Source organism: Macrobrachium nipponense, chromosome 20, assembly GCF_015104395.2.
Source record: "Macrobrachium nipponense isolate FS-2020 chromosome 20, ASM1510439v2, whole genome shotgun sequence".
In the NCBI taxonomy this organism is placed as follows: Eukaryota; Metazoa; Arthropoda; class Malacostraca; order Decapoda; family Palaemonidae; genus Macrobrachium; species Macrobrachium nipponense.
The window spans coordinates 20,501,869-20,516,952 of NC_061089.1; the positions used below are offsets into that span (position 1 = coordinate 20,501,869).

General features: G+C 40.5%; 1 protein-coding gene across 1 annotated transcript in view; it reads right to left on the reverse strand.

Moving 5' to 3' along the window:
- Positions 1 to 15,084, reverse strand: part of LOC135222907 (cap-specific mRNA (nucleoside-2'-O-)-methyltransferase 1-like) — a gene marked incomplete at its 5' end in the record, with an annotated part of 229,538 nt that overhangs the window by 79,806 nt on the left and 134,648 nt on the right. The window contains 2 exon segments of the mRNA XM_064261303.1: positions 921 to 1,128; positions 4,017 to 4,184. Coding sequence (XP_064117373.1) covers positions 921 to 1,128; positions 4,017 to 4,184 — 376 coding nt within the window.

Genomic DNA, 15,084 nt, shown 5'->3' on the forward strand with positions numbered 1-15,084 from the left:
CATTTTCTTCGCAGCTTAGCGTGGTTGAGGCTGGATTAAGAATTTTTAAGATATGAACATTTTCTTAAGCTGGGTTCTTGTTTCTCTCACCATTCATTTTTGTATGAACTCTTGGTTTCACATGTAGGTCTGACTTACCAGCATTAGTAGACTGTGGTCATCTGCCAATACTTTTTCCATAAAAAAGAAAATTGGGACTATTAAATAATGATGACAGCAATAAAATAGATGAAAAGAAGAATACAGATTTAAAATTTCAAAATAACAAATCACAGCTGGGGAGATTCTTTAATTGTGTCCACTTCAGAGACACATGAAACAACTAGGAAGACAGTTACTACCAACTTATGGACAAGAGGAGCATGTGTATAAAAGACATAATAAAAGACATAAGAGTACATTCAAAATGCAAAAATGGTCTCTAAAATTGACAGGCTTGTTATGAATACTCAAATATTACCACAAGCCATGAGATGCAGTGAACAATTAAATGTAATCTAACGTAAGAAGCAAAGAAATTAAATATCTGATAATCTTACAACAATGAAGTTGCAAATTCAGCTACAGCAGATTTGATCATACTAACAATCAATTTTAATGAACATGCAAAAGATCATAAATAAAATTAACAGTTAGAAACTACATGCATATATATAAAGTATCTTGACTTGGATTCATGCTCTACATGACCTGAAACTGCTATTTGACATTTTAGGTCCTTCTAATCTAATCTTTCTTACAAAGAAATTCTTATTAAGTTATAACTACTGCCAGAAATACTATACTACTTTAGTTTTACGGTTGCTTGAACTGATATTGAGTGCTGTATCCATCACTTCATATTTTTCTTTAGTAAAAGTTAAAATTGTGCAAATGAAAGTAAAATTAAACTTCTAACAAAAATGTTAAGACATGCTCACCATAAAATGGTTCGAAGAATTCAGCTGGTGCTGCAAAAAAATCATGAAGTTTAAAATCATTCTCCTTGAGGGTGAAACCAAACCCTTTGCAATCACAGAAACCCTGTGAATCAGTCTTCCTTCTCCAAAGTGCATATTCTGAAAACCCACCAGGAGCAGCACACACATCAGCAAAATAGAGCAAATCATGTTGTCCAACAAGTATCTCCTGAAAACAAAACCAGTACATAGTAAATACAATGTTAAACAAAATCTTTATGCTACTACAATTTCAATATATTATAATATATACCTTGTGGGTCAAAAGGGCTATATTAGCTATAGAAAGGAAAAGTGGTCCATTACAAATTGATATAAAAGGTTAATGAGAAAAACAGCTCATCATACTACTATTATATTAGTGAGACCCTCTACAATAATGAGAAGAGATGTCACAAGATGACCTATGTCACACTAGATATGAAGGATAGATGTGGGAACACCGAAGACAACAGTGTTCCATGGTTCATGTCTAACCTGGAAAATCTGACTGAAAGGTATATGTCTTTTTTAAGGTTCAATCTAGAATGGGAAATCTCAAAGAACACTGAAATCTGGCATCTAAATCTTGTGTTGAAAACAGAAGTAAAGCTCAACCTTCAACCTCATATGTAAGGTACTCACATGAGAAACTTAGATTGCCACTTATTTAGCTACAATCTCACCAACAGTGATAGTATTTTCAAAGAACTTGACTAAGAACACAACATACAGGCACAGAATGACTTAAATGTACATCACTACCAGTAAAATATCTTCTCCTATCAAAAGAATGTACAGGGAGCCCGTGGTTACGTTCAGTATCGGTCAGTGGCATTTCAGTTTTACGGCGCCTGTCAAATGTATTCATAACTGGGTTATGAATACATTACCCTCAATAGAGTTTATAGCACCCTTGTCTGGTTATCAGTGGCTTACCTAAGAGCCACAACTGCCTCATAAAATACAAATGTAATGAATATGTATCTTTTCCTCTGCTCTTTTAAAGTTATCCTTTACTTTGCTGTATCCAATAATACTGTATGTAGTCTTGTATTACTATTTGTTATAAAATACAAAAAAAGCGATCATTTTTTGGTTTGGACAAATCAGCTGAGGGCGGAGGTAAGATTATCTCACCGTATTTAACTCAATTCAGAGCGATTTTCTTGCTTCTATTTAGCCTAAATTAATCTCTAGAAACTCTATTTATATGTGACAAGGTTGTTTTTCGTTATATGAAGTGTTTTTAAGTTGAAAATTGACTTAAATACGTGAACTAGACATTTATCTTTTTTTTTAATAGATGGAGTGGTTGTCTGGTTATCGGTCCTTTGTCTAAGCGCATAGAGACCCTCATAAAATACAAATACAATGAATATGCATCTTTTCCTTGGCTCTCTTAAAAGTTACACTTTACTTCACTGTATCCAATAATACTGAAAGTAGTCTCAAATTACTACATGTAAAATAAAAAATTACGTTCATTATTTTCATCTTATTTCATAAAAATAAGATATCTATGTATTTATCTGTTATCGGGGTAGAGTTGCATTCATGTTGCTGATCCACGATAATTTAGTCATTAGCAGTTTTCTCAGCTTCAGCTACAACTGTAACTTAAATTTAGCAGTACTATATTTCCTTGCCAATATTTTCTCCATACCAAATAAAGGTATAATGCAAAAATATTTAAGTCCTGTTCTAATTAATGTCATTTGTAACACAACTACAGTTATTTTTTACTATCGTACGATGGCTGAAATGCAAGCAAAACATTGTTATCAGATTTGGTCCAGTTGTTGTAGCAAAGCAACTGTTATCGTTGTTATTTATGGCTGCAGCGTTTAAGCAATGATTATAACATTACTAACGATACTTTTATCATTCTTGTTTGCTTTTTTTAAACTTATTTAACTAGAAGATATGATAAATAAAGAGATGGAGGAAACATTAGCAGTGAAAAAGGTGACTCTCTCTATTGAATCTGACATTAAAAATTTGTAGAACTACCATGCAGACCATAGTAAATGATGAGGCAAATGAAATTCCACATTTTTATTAGAGTTATTACATATTAGGGCAAAATATCTGGCCGTGACACTGTCTAAGGTATCATTAACAAGTCTAGGAAACCATATGGTGGATTGTAGCGCCCGTAGACTTTTGAATTTCAGTTAGAGACGGTTTTCGCTGCATCAAGCCCCAAGAACGGAACCCCTTCCATTAACCGTAGGCTGCCTGTATTAGACTGAGAACTGACATTCATCAGCACCAATACCAAGCTACTCAAAGAGCCTCAACAATACTTTTCAACTCATGTCTTTCCTAAGCTTTCATTTCCCCAAGTAGAGAATGTTTCACTTGTCCTCAGAAGCTTCACTCAAGCTCGAGCCCTTGCGTCATTCATCAGACAGAAATCTGATGCAAAAGACAGTTTTCCTGCTGGCCTTGGTTTCTTCGAAGAGAGTGGGGGAGCCCCATGGCCTGAAATATGATGTGAAACATACCAGGGTTTGGGGGTCAGTGACCTTCAAGTTTGTCCTGGAATTTGTGGCCAAGACCCAAATTCCCTCGGTACATGACAACAGATTTGCCTTTTTTCCATTCCATCATTGAATGACTTTGTGGACGATGACCCACAGGAGCTCTTACTTTGTCGTGTCAAGAGCCATAAGATCCTACCTTAAAGGACTCGACATCTAAGACCTAGATGTCGTAGAATTTTTGTCAGCACTGGTCGTTCTAGAAAAGAGGTTTCCAAGAACACTTTCATTCTGGATGTGTGAGGCAATTAAGCAGGCTTATTCCTTGCCTGATGTCTCACTGGGTACTCAGCCTCACATCTAATAATTTTCATCCAATTATTTCTGAGTTCCCCAACAATCTGGTGACAACAGGAGCCTAGGTGACATAATAACACAAAAATCTACACTATAATATTGCAATCTGATAGTAACCTACTACACCAGCACTAAACAAATGTTCAACATCGGAATCCTTTTAAAATAATGTTTATAATTAGATAAAAAAACAAAAACAAAGACAGAGCAATAAAGTTAAAAAATGAGAGCTTACCCCAGATTCATTTTTTGGATTTGTAAACATAAAGTCAAATATGGCATCCAAATTGGCCATTTTTAGAGCTGCTCGGTTTTGAAAGAAGAGTTTTCCAAGGGTTTCAAAAGGGTTGCTCCGTGATCTTGCTCTCTGAAGTTCTTTGCCATCAAGATTATCAAATATACTCTGTAAATGGAATAAATTGATCAAATTATCTCCTATGCTAACATAATGCTGTGTCCCTAACAATTACAAGTTTTACTACATAGACATAAAATTAGGCATAAACAATACTGAAATCAATCACTTAATTAGCACTTCTTTTCACAAATCTGAACAACCATCATCACCTCTATGACTGTGTAACAAATGACTGCTGGGAATTTCAAGCATTGTCTCCACTACTTTCACTTGTTCAAATCTCCAGTCTCCCATCTCATGGTTCTTATCCTAGTGGTTCTGGATTTACCAACTCTTCTGTTGCACACATGAACCCTGTTGAACTATTGTAGAATTATTTTCTATTTTCTTTCCCACAGTTATCTCGCCATCTAATTCTCTGTCTTCTCGGTCTTCTTCCTTTAACAGGTTCCTTCCAAGCCCTCTTCACCCCTTCCTCATCATCCATACTCAACACGCCCACACACCTCAATCTTGACTCTCTTATTACCTCTGTAACCTTTACTAAGCCTGCCCTTCTCATTTCATCACTTTCCAATCTCTCAAGAAATAATATACCCATAATTAACCTCATCTCTGTTCTTTCAAGTTTTACTTCCTCTTTTATCCTTAAAGCCCATGTTCCTGAACCATACATTAAAAGTGGTCTTCTCTATGTGCTTTAGATCTTGACTTTTAGCTTGATTGGCATTTTCTTATCACACCACTATTCTCTATAAGGTTATGCTAAGAACATGTTCAAGCCATCTTCATCACCATTTCATTATCATATAATCTACATATGGAACTCCTGTAATTTAGAATTTCTGTAAGTTCCATAAATTTTCACTGTCCTGTGATCTGACACATCATATTCTATTTGAAAGATTCATTCTAATAGCAAAAATCCTTTGTCATAGTTTCACTGCTACCATGATTTATGTCTATATCTCTATATCACAGTAAAGACATACTGATGTTTAGTATCATATTCAGTTTCAGTCTTTCCAGTTCCTATTATTCTGGCTAACCCTTGTCGGAATTGCATTTTTTACTTTCATTGAACAAAAACTGAAAAGAACTTCATTAATCCTTTTTCCATCTAGTGTTACTTCATCTCTTTGAACTGCATCACATTTCTCTCTAGGTGTGTGATGAATTCTATCCCAAAAGTTTTGCAGATTATGACCAGCAATATCTATTTTTACTCCGATCTCAGCTTCCTCCAATCTAAGCTTCCTCTTCTATCTCCATATAATTTTCATTATAAAATCCAAGAGAAGGGCAAATAGCAAAAGCAACATATTTCCCTGCAACACCCAACCATTTATAGCATCTTCACCCAGCTCCACCAACCTTTTGCATCTTCTTTGCCCAAGGAAAAATTCAATTAGTTTTCAATATTTAACACAAATACTATAGTAACATAAGACCTTCCATAATACTGGCTTGGGACCACTTTGCAATCTGTTCTTATCAATAAAAGCCACCAGAAGAAGATTCCTAATTTACATACATAAACTATTGCACAATATTTTATTTCATTATTCAGGAGATGAAACAATCATACAGAAGAGGCCTACAAGGACCACTGACTTCAAATTCACATTACAAAGGAAAGCTTAAATTTCTTCTACATTTCCATAGGAAATACAGAAAGAAGGCAAATCAACACACATAATTAACAAATTAATCAATAAATAGTTGATAGCTAAATAAATTATTATAACTACATAGAGAATTTAGGGTAGTCATGTATTGCATCTTAATACAATTTTGATTTGTTCAATTCCTAACTTTTCTACACCTAGACTGGTGTTCTTAACTATTTATTTTCTCTAAACTATTACTGGTGAACTGACTCATTTCATTACAACCCACATCAAGCCCCCTTTATATACTGTTTGTTTGTATGTACTACTGTATGTACTACTGACTTCCAATCATCAATTATCATGTACTTTGTTTTCTCATTATTCTGCAAGTCTAGTTATTTGCCTTGTGTCGTTTCATTTTTCATGGACTGGTGCTTTTCATATCTTATGTTTATGAATTACTGATTCCCTTCAACAATCATGAATTCGTTCCTCTTTGCATTCAGAACCTCTTTAACTTCTGATATATGACACAATACTGTACCCCATCCTCTTTTCCTCATGATCTAAAAAAAAATGTTCTACCTAGCCTAGTCTTTCTTCTATATTGGTGCTAGTCATAACCCATCCCTCCTTCTGACAAGCCTTTTCCCTTTTTTTTCTCTCCTTATCAACCTTAAATATTTCATTGATAATTCTGTGGCAAACCTAAGATGAAAGCAAGCCACTTAATATCCCTCTTACGCCGAAGGGGTACAATAAAAATCGTCTACCGTATGCCGAGGCAGTCTCGGAGTGAGCGCCGAAGCGGAAAAAATATTTTTTTCAAAAAATCATTCAAGATTAAGGGTTCATTTTTGGCTCCTTGTTTTATCATTGCCTGAAGTTTAGTATGCAACCATCAGAAATGAAAAAATTATCATTATCATATATAAATAATGCGATATATGATAGCGCAAAAACAAAATGTCATATATAATTGTATTCAAATCGCGCTGTGAGCAAAACGGTTAAACCTAACGAGTTAAATTTTTGTTGTTGTATTGTACACTAAATTGCAATCATTTTGGTATATAACACATTGTAAAATGATCAAAGCAACACAGAGAAAATATTATCACAAAATGATACATGAATTCGTAACGCGCGGACGTAAAAAAATGTTTTTATCAAAAATTCACCATAAATCTAAATATTATTCTAGAGACTTCCAATTTGTTTCAAAATGAAGATAAATGATTGAATATTACTATACTGTAAGAGTTTTAACTTATAATTGCAGTTTTCGACCATTTCGGACAAGTTAAAGTTAACCGAATGTCGAATTTTTTGTATATATATTTTTTTATATGCAAATATTTCAAAAATGAGAAAAGCTACAACCTTCATTTATTTTTGGTTGTATTCTACATGAAATTGCACACATTTTCATATATAAAACTCAATGAAAAGCCTAATATGAAACGGAGCAAATATAACGATAATGCGACGTACGCATTTCGGAGATTTGCGGCGGAGAAATTTTTTTTTTAAATTCACCATAAATCTAAATATTGTGCTAGAGACTTCGAATTTGTTTCAAAATGAAGATAAATGACTGAATATTACTAGACTGTAAGAGTTTTAGCTTACAATTGTGTTTTTCGACTATTTTGGTAGAGTCAAAGTTGAACGAACATGGCTTTTTTTCTATTTATCGTGATTTATATATGCAAATATTTCAAAAACGAGAAAAGCTACAACCTTCAATCATTCATTGTTGTATTCTACATGAAATTGCGCACATTTTCATATATAAAACTTTATGTAACGGCTAATTAAAAATGGTGTAAACATTACGACAATCGCACAAAAAAATTTCTGATTTTTCTCAGAAGAGTTACCGCGCGGACGTAAGGAATTTTTTTTTTTTTTTTTTTTTTTTTTAAATAAATTCACCATAAATCGAAATATTGTGCTAGAGACTTCCAATTTGTTGCAAATTGAAGGTAAATGATTGAATATTACTAGAATGTTAGAGTTTTAGCTTACAATTGCGTTTTTCGACCATTTCGGTAGAGTCAAAGTTGACCGAAGGTTGAAATTTTGGCACTTATCGTTATTTATATGAAAATATTTCAAAACTGATAAAAGCTACAACCATGGGTTGTTTTTAGTTGTATTGTGCATGAAATTGCACACATTTCCATATATAACACTCTATGTAACGGCAAATTAAAAATGGTGCAAACATTACGACAATCGCACGAAAAAATTTATCGGAAGAGTTACCGCACGGACGCAAGGAAAATGATATTGTTATGATACAATAAAGTTTTGTACATACTTACCCGGCAGATATATACTTAGCTATAGTCTCCGACGTTCCCGACAGAATTCAAAACTCGCGGCACACGCAACAGGTAGGTCAGGTGATCTACCATTCCCACCACAGGGTGGCGGGACTAGGAACCATTCCCGTTTTCTAATCAGATTTTCTCTTCCACCTGTCACCTGAGGGGAGGCTGGGTGGGCCAATAATCGTATATATCTGCCGGGTAAGTATGTACAAAACTTTATTGTATCATAACAATATCATTTTTGTACATGCAACTTCCCCGGCAGATATATACTTAGCTGATTGGCACCCTTGGTAGAGGGTACGAGACAGCTAAACACCATATTTAACAAACAGGAAACAACATATGTTGTAGGTTATAAAGAAAAACCTTGGTTCTTACCTGAATGGGCAGAAGACTTCATGGATACTGTCTATGAGTCTGCTTGCCTCAAGAGCTTCAGCGAGGATGAGACCTGTGACCGATAGCCCTTCTGGATCGTGTCAATGGGGACTGGCCCACTTACTTGACAGAGCCTTTTCTTGGATCGTGTCAATGGGGGATGACCCACTTACATGACAGAGCCTTAACCTGTATCATATCAATGGGGACTCGCCCTCTTACTTGACAGAGCTTTAGGTATCAATACACAAACAAGGAGCACAACAGCCAATCCCGACCACCTGACCATCCTAACACTGTTAGAGCTAAGATTTGAAAGGGGTAAACTTCCAATACCCTCTTCCAATCAACCATAAAAAATACACCACAAACCGTTAAAATACCTAACAATAAACTAAACTAAATAGGATTAGCTTCAGCTCCCTGTCCCAGCAACGAATCCGCAGATACGTATGCTCCAAGTGAAAAGCACTTCTCATAAGTTACACGCACGTCTCTCAAATAATGTGATGCAAACACCGAGTTACACCTCCAGTAGGTAGACTCGACCAGAGTTTGGAGAGACATGTTCTTGTGAAAAGCCAAAGAGGTCGCTATGGCTCTCACCTCATGCACTTTCACTCTTAGGAGCTTGAGGTGCCCATCCTCACAAGAAAGATGCGCTTCTTTAATCACGTCCTTGATGAAGAAAGCTTGTGCGTTCTTTGAAATGGCTCTCTTCGGATCTCTGACCGAGCACCAGAGACTCTCCGTATTACCTCCTAGTTGCCTCTTCCTCTCGAGGTAGAATTTTAGGCTTCTGACCGGACACAGGGTCCTCTCCAATTCTTGCCCCATAATCGAGGAAAGTCCCTTGACTTCAAAACTCCTTGGCTATGGTTTGGAAGGGTTCTCATTCTTTGCCAGGAAAAGGGGTTTGAAGGAGTAAATTGCTGAGTCCTTCTTAAACCCAACTTTGTCTTCCAAAGCTTGCAGTTCGCTTACCCTTTTGGCTGAAGCGAGAGCGAAGAGGAACAAAGACTTCCTGGTTAAGTCTCTAAAGGAGGCTGTATGCGGAGGTTCGAACTTGCTTGACATTAAGAATCTTAGGACCACATCCAAGTTCCAACTGGGTGGTCTAGCAGTCTTGGATTTAGAAGTCTCAAAAGACCTGATAAGATCGTGAAGGTCTCTGTTATCTGAAATATTCAGGCCTCTATGCCTGGAAACAGTGGCAAGCATACTTCTATACCCTTTAATCGTGGAGACGGCAAGCTTACACTTCTCCCTCAAGTAAAGGAGGAAGTCGGCGATATCTGTTACAGAGGTACTGGAAGAGGATACCTTCTGAGCCTTGCTCCACCTTCTAAACACCTCCCACTTCGACTGGTAGACGAGTAAAGTTGAGGATCTCCTGGCTCTTGCAATAGCCTTTGCAGCTTCGCGTGAAAAACCCCTCACTCTGACGAGTCCTTCGATAGTCTGAAGGCAGTCAGACTGAGAGCGGGGAGGTTTTTGTGGAATTTGTCGAAGTGGGGCTGTCTGAGAAGATCGCTCCTGAGTGGAAGCGACCTGGGAAAATCCATCATCCATTCCAGCACCTCTGTGAACCAATCTTGAGCTGGCCAGAAAGGAGCTATCAGAGTCAGTTTTGCTCCTTCCGAGGAGGAAAACTTTCTCACTACTTCCCCTACGATCTTGAATGGGGGAAAAGCATACCCGTCGATTCCCGACCAGTCCAGAAGAAGACCGTCTACTGCTACTGCCCTGGGATCTGAAATTGGTGAGCAGTAGTTCTCCAGTCTTGCGTTCCAATGGGTCGCAAACAGATCTAGATTTGGTCTTCCCCAGAGGTTCCACAGTCTCCCACAAACTTCTGAATGGAGAGTCCATTCTGTGGGAAGGACTTGGTCTCTTCTGCTTAGAAGATCTGCCCACACATTCCTTTCCCCTTGTACGAACCTGGTGAGGAGAGTGATGTTTCTTTCCTTCGCCCAGAGAAGCAACTCCCTTGCTGTCTCGTATAGGGAGAAGGAATGTGTTCCTCCCTGCTTCCTGATGTAAGCTACGGCTGTGGTGTTGTCGGCGTTTACTTGCAACACCGATCCTATGACCTGAGACTCGAAGTGTCGGAGAGCCAGATGAACAGCTGCCAACTCCTTTCTGTTGATGTGCCAGGACACCTGTTCCCCTATCCAGGTGCCTGACACTTCTCTCGCACCTAGTGTTGCTCCCCATCCCAACTCCGAGGCGTCTGAATACAACACTAGGTGAGGGCTCGATAAACGAAGAGACAAGCCTTGATTTAGTTTGTGCGGGTCTAACCACCAACGGAGATCCTTTTTATCTTGTCCGTAATCTGGAAGGAGTCTGACAGGTCTTGGGACTTCTGATCCCATTTCTCCCTCAGGTAAAACTGAAGGGTTCTTATATGCAGCCTTCCTAAAGAAACGAACTGTTCCAGCGAGGAAATGGTCCCAAAAAGACTCATCCAATCCCTCGAGGAACAATGTTCTTTCTCTAGGAAGGCTGCCACTTTCTGCAAGCAGAGATCTCTTCTTTCCTGGGATGGAAAGGCTTGAAAACCCCGAGAATCCATCAGAATCCCCAGATAGACAATGCTTTGCTGAGGAATCAGATGGGACTTCTCCAGGTTTACTAACAGTTCCAAGGACTGGGTCATTTCCTAAGTGAGTGACAAGTCCTCCAGACAGCGATCTTTTGACTGGGCACGAATCAACCAGTCGTCTAAATACAGGGATATCCTTACGCCCTCCAAGTGCAGCCAATGCGCTACATTTCTCAGCAGGCTCGTGAACACTTGAGGAGCCGTCAAAAGGCCGAAGCAGAGAGCTCGAAACTGGAACACTCTTCCTTGTACCATGAATCTGAGGTACCTCCTGGACGACGGATGAATTGGCACATGGAAATACGCATCTTGAAGGTCCAGGGACACCATCCAGTCCCCTGGACGAAGCGCAGAAAGGACAGAGGAAGTTGTCTCCATTGAGAACTTCTTCTTTATCACGAAGAAGTTCAGAGCGCTGGCGTCCAAAACCGGCCTCCACCCTCCTGAGGTTTTCGGCACCAGAAACAGCCGATTGTAAAAACCTGGGGAATGGAGCTCTTGCACCAGTTCTATGGCTTCTTTGTCCAGCATTTGTTCCACTGACTGCAGAAGGGCTTGGTTTCGTACAGGATCCTTGTATCTTGCCGATAACTCCCTTGGAGTTGTTGTCAAGGGAGGTTTCTTCCTGAAGGGGATCAGGTATCCTCTCTCGAGGATGGAGAGGGACCAGGCGTCCGCCCCTCTTTGTGTCCAGACTTTGGTAAATTTCAGCAGTCTGGCACCTACTGTGGTCTGGAGGACTCGCACTTCACTGGGTTTTACCGGAAGGTCTTCTAGAAGATCTCCCTCTCCTCTCAGGTCTTCTACTCCTGAGAGAGACTCTTGTTGCAGGGTTCCCTCGAAAGGGCTGCTGAAAAGGAAGTTTCTCCCTCTTCGTAACAGGGACCGCCGGTCTCAATATCTTGGCCGATTGAGCCAGAAGATCCTGCGTTGCCTTTTCCAACAAGGATCGAGAGATGTCCTCTACTGTCTCTTGGGGGAAAATCTGGCTCGACAGTGGAGAGTACAGCAGAGAGGACCTCTGGAGAGACACCGACTTCGTCAGGAAAGAGCTGTAAACTGACCTCTTCTTCAGGATGCCTGATCCAAAGAGGGACGCAATTTCAGTAGATCTGTCCATCACCGCTTTGTCCAGACAGGCCAAGATGCTAGATAATTCTTCCATGCTGACGAAGTCGGGGTCCTGAGCCCTCTTGGCCAAAGCTCCAAGGGACCAATCCATAAAGTTGAATACTTCCAATGTACGAAAAAGGCCCTTGAGGAGATGGTCCATCTCACACATCCCCCAAGAAGCCTTCGCCGAAAGCAGAGAGCGCCTCCTGGATGAGTCAAAGAGTGAGGAGAAATCAGCATCTGCCGATGAGGGAAGTCCCAATCCCATCGGCTCCTTGGTATCATACCAGATACCCGGCTTCCCGGACAGCTTGGAAGGAGGGCAGGAAAAAACAGTCTTCCCAGCTTCCTTCTTAGACTGAAGCCACCCCTCAAAGCCCTTCAAAGCCTTCTTCATAGACAGCGTAGGGCGCATCTTGACGAAGGAGGAGGATCTCGATGACTTGGTACTCGAGAGCAACGATCCTGGAGAGGGAGGGTCAGCCGGACGAAGAGAGTCTCCAAACTCCTGTAGAAGAAGAGCTGCAAGCCTCTTATAGTTAGAAACTCCAGCGTCCTTAGGGGATTCCTCTTCCAAAACATCCTCCAACGTTGCAGCAGGAGAAGAGCGCTTCCTAGGGGAGGGATTCTTAGAATGAGAGGCGCTTCTATCCTTAGAAGAGTTCTTGGTAGGAGAAAGGTGCCTACTGCTATGCTGGATCCTGCCAGGATCCTGGTGCCTGCCAGGAGAAAGGCGCCTGCTGCTCTCTTGGATCCTGCCAGGATCCTGGATCCAGCCAGGATACTGGATCCTCCCAGGATCCTGACGTCTGACAGGCGCCTGCGATGCGAAGGGATCCTGGAAGGTGAGGAGCTTGCTTCCGATTGAGGGTGCCTGACCGAAACACTCCTACCAGGAGGAGAGCGCCTACTCAAAGCAGAGAGCTTAGCTGGAGAGGAGAGCCTGTCAGGAGTGGGGCGTCTGATGCTGTCCGGGCGCATGCTTGAAGCAGGACGCTTAACAGAGCTCTTGACGGGTAGAGAGACATCCTTCCTGCGCGACGCATCCTTGGAAAAGGAGCCTACTAGAGCGGACAACTGCTCCTGGAGGCCTACTAAGAATCTCTTCGTAGATGCCTGAACTCCTTCCGGAGAGGACTCGGGGGATCTACGAGCTCTCTTCTCTGAAGGAATATACTCTGGAAAATGCTCCGGGCTGGAGTCCAAGGCGTCTCCTCTAGGCGACTTCCAGGCTCTCTTCAGGGGGCGCGACTCCGTAATGGAACTCCAACCGCGCCTGGGCAAAGACGAATCAGTCAGAGAAACACTTCCTCAGGATGCCTTTACTGTGGCTATCCAAGGCAGCCTGGGACACATCAACAGGGCCTGCCGAAGGGACGCCTGACCGTTGGGGATGCTCTACATCCTCCCTGCGGCTGTCGACATTCATCCTCCCCTGGTCCTGGGAGTTTGGAAGAGGTCTAGGCCTAGGAGCAATGCAGAGCCGGTCAGACACCCACTCCACAGCACTGGGGATACTGCACACATCTCTGTCCTTACCTTTAGCTTCCATCGCACGCAGCTGCGACTGCAAGTTACGGATGGAGGCCTTCATAGCCGCCATCTCTGAAGATGAATCCTTAGGTTCGCTGCAGGGGGAAGGGGCTGAAGCTTTAGTAGAAGCAGGATCTACTAGAGCTTCTAGCGGAAACCTTCCTAGCTCTACCCTTCACCAACTTCCTAATGTATGATGTCAAATTCTTCCATTCTTGCTCAGTCAAACTCTCACATTCGACACAGGTGTTATTTAAAGAGCATTCATTTCCCCGACACCTTACACAAATAGTCTGAGGGTCTACCGAAGCTTTCGGTAGCCTCACCTTACATTCCTCTCTCTCACACACCCTAACTACAGGTGTAACATTAATGTCAGACATAATGACAGAAAAATCCTATACCAAATCCAAAAAACAGTCCACAAAAAGCGTATGCCCAGCCAAAGATCTAATACGTCACCAAAGGTCAATCCAAAACAGATCCTCAGCAAGCGAGAAGAAAATTCTAGCAGGAGGAACCAACAACAGATGTTGTTGGAACCGGCGACAGAGAAAATCTGATTAGAAAACGGGAATGGTTCCTAGTCTCGCCACCCAGCGACGGGAATGGTAGATCACCTGACCTACCTGTTGCATGTGCCGCGAGTTTTGAATTCTGTCGGGAACGTCGGAAACTATAGCTAAGTATATATCTGCCGGGGAAGTTGCATGTACAAAAAAGTTTTTTTCATAAATTCACCATAAATCGAAATACTGTGCTAGAGACGTCCAATTTGTTGCAAAATGAAGGTAAATGATTGAATATTACTAGAATATAAGAGTTTTAGCTTACAATTGCATTTTTCGACCATTTCGGTAGAGTCAGAGTTTACCAAAGGTTGAAATTTTGGCACTTATTGTTATTTATATGAAAATATTTCAAAACTGATAAACGCTACAATCATGAGTATTTTTTAGTTGTATTCTACATAAAATTGCGCACATTTTCATATATAATACTCCATGTAACGGCTAATTTAAAATGGTGCAAAAATTATGTTAAAGTGACAAAATAATTTCTGAGATGTGTCACTGATACTTTTTATTGAGATAAGAAAGAAAATCGCGCTTGTGCCCCTGCATAACGATTGTAAACAAAACAACGCCTTGATCCGTGAGCTCCCAGCATCCCCCAAGGCGCGTGATTCAAAAGTTTTCGGCTGGTAGGCCTATAAGTATTTTTCCGCAAATTTTTAAAAAAACTTTTTTATGTCGACGTTTAATATGTACGTCCAATCGGCACCCGGGAAACAATTTATCTCGACGTTTAATACGTCCAATCAGCGTAAGAGGGATATATGACTCTGTCAGCATCAT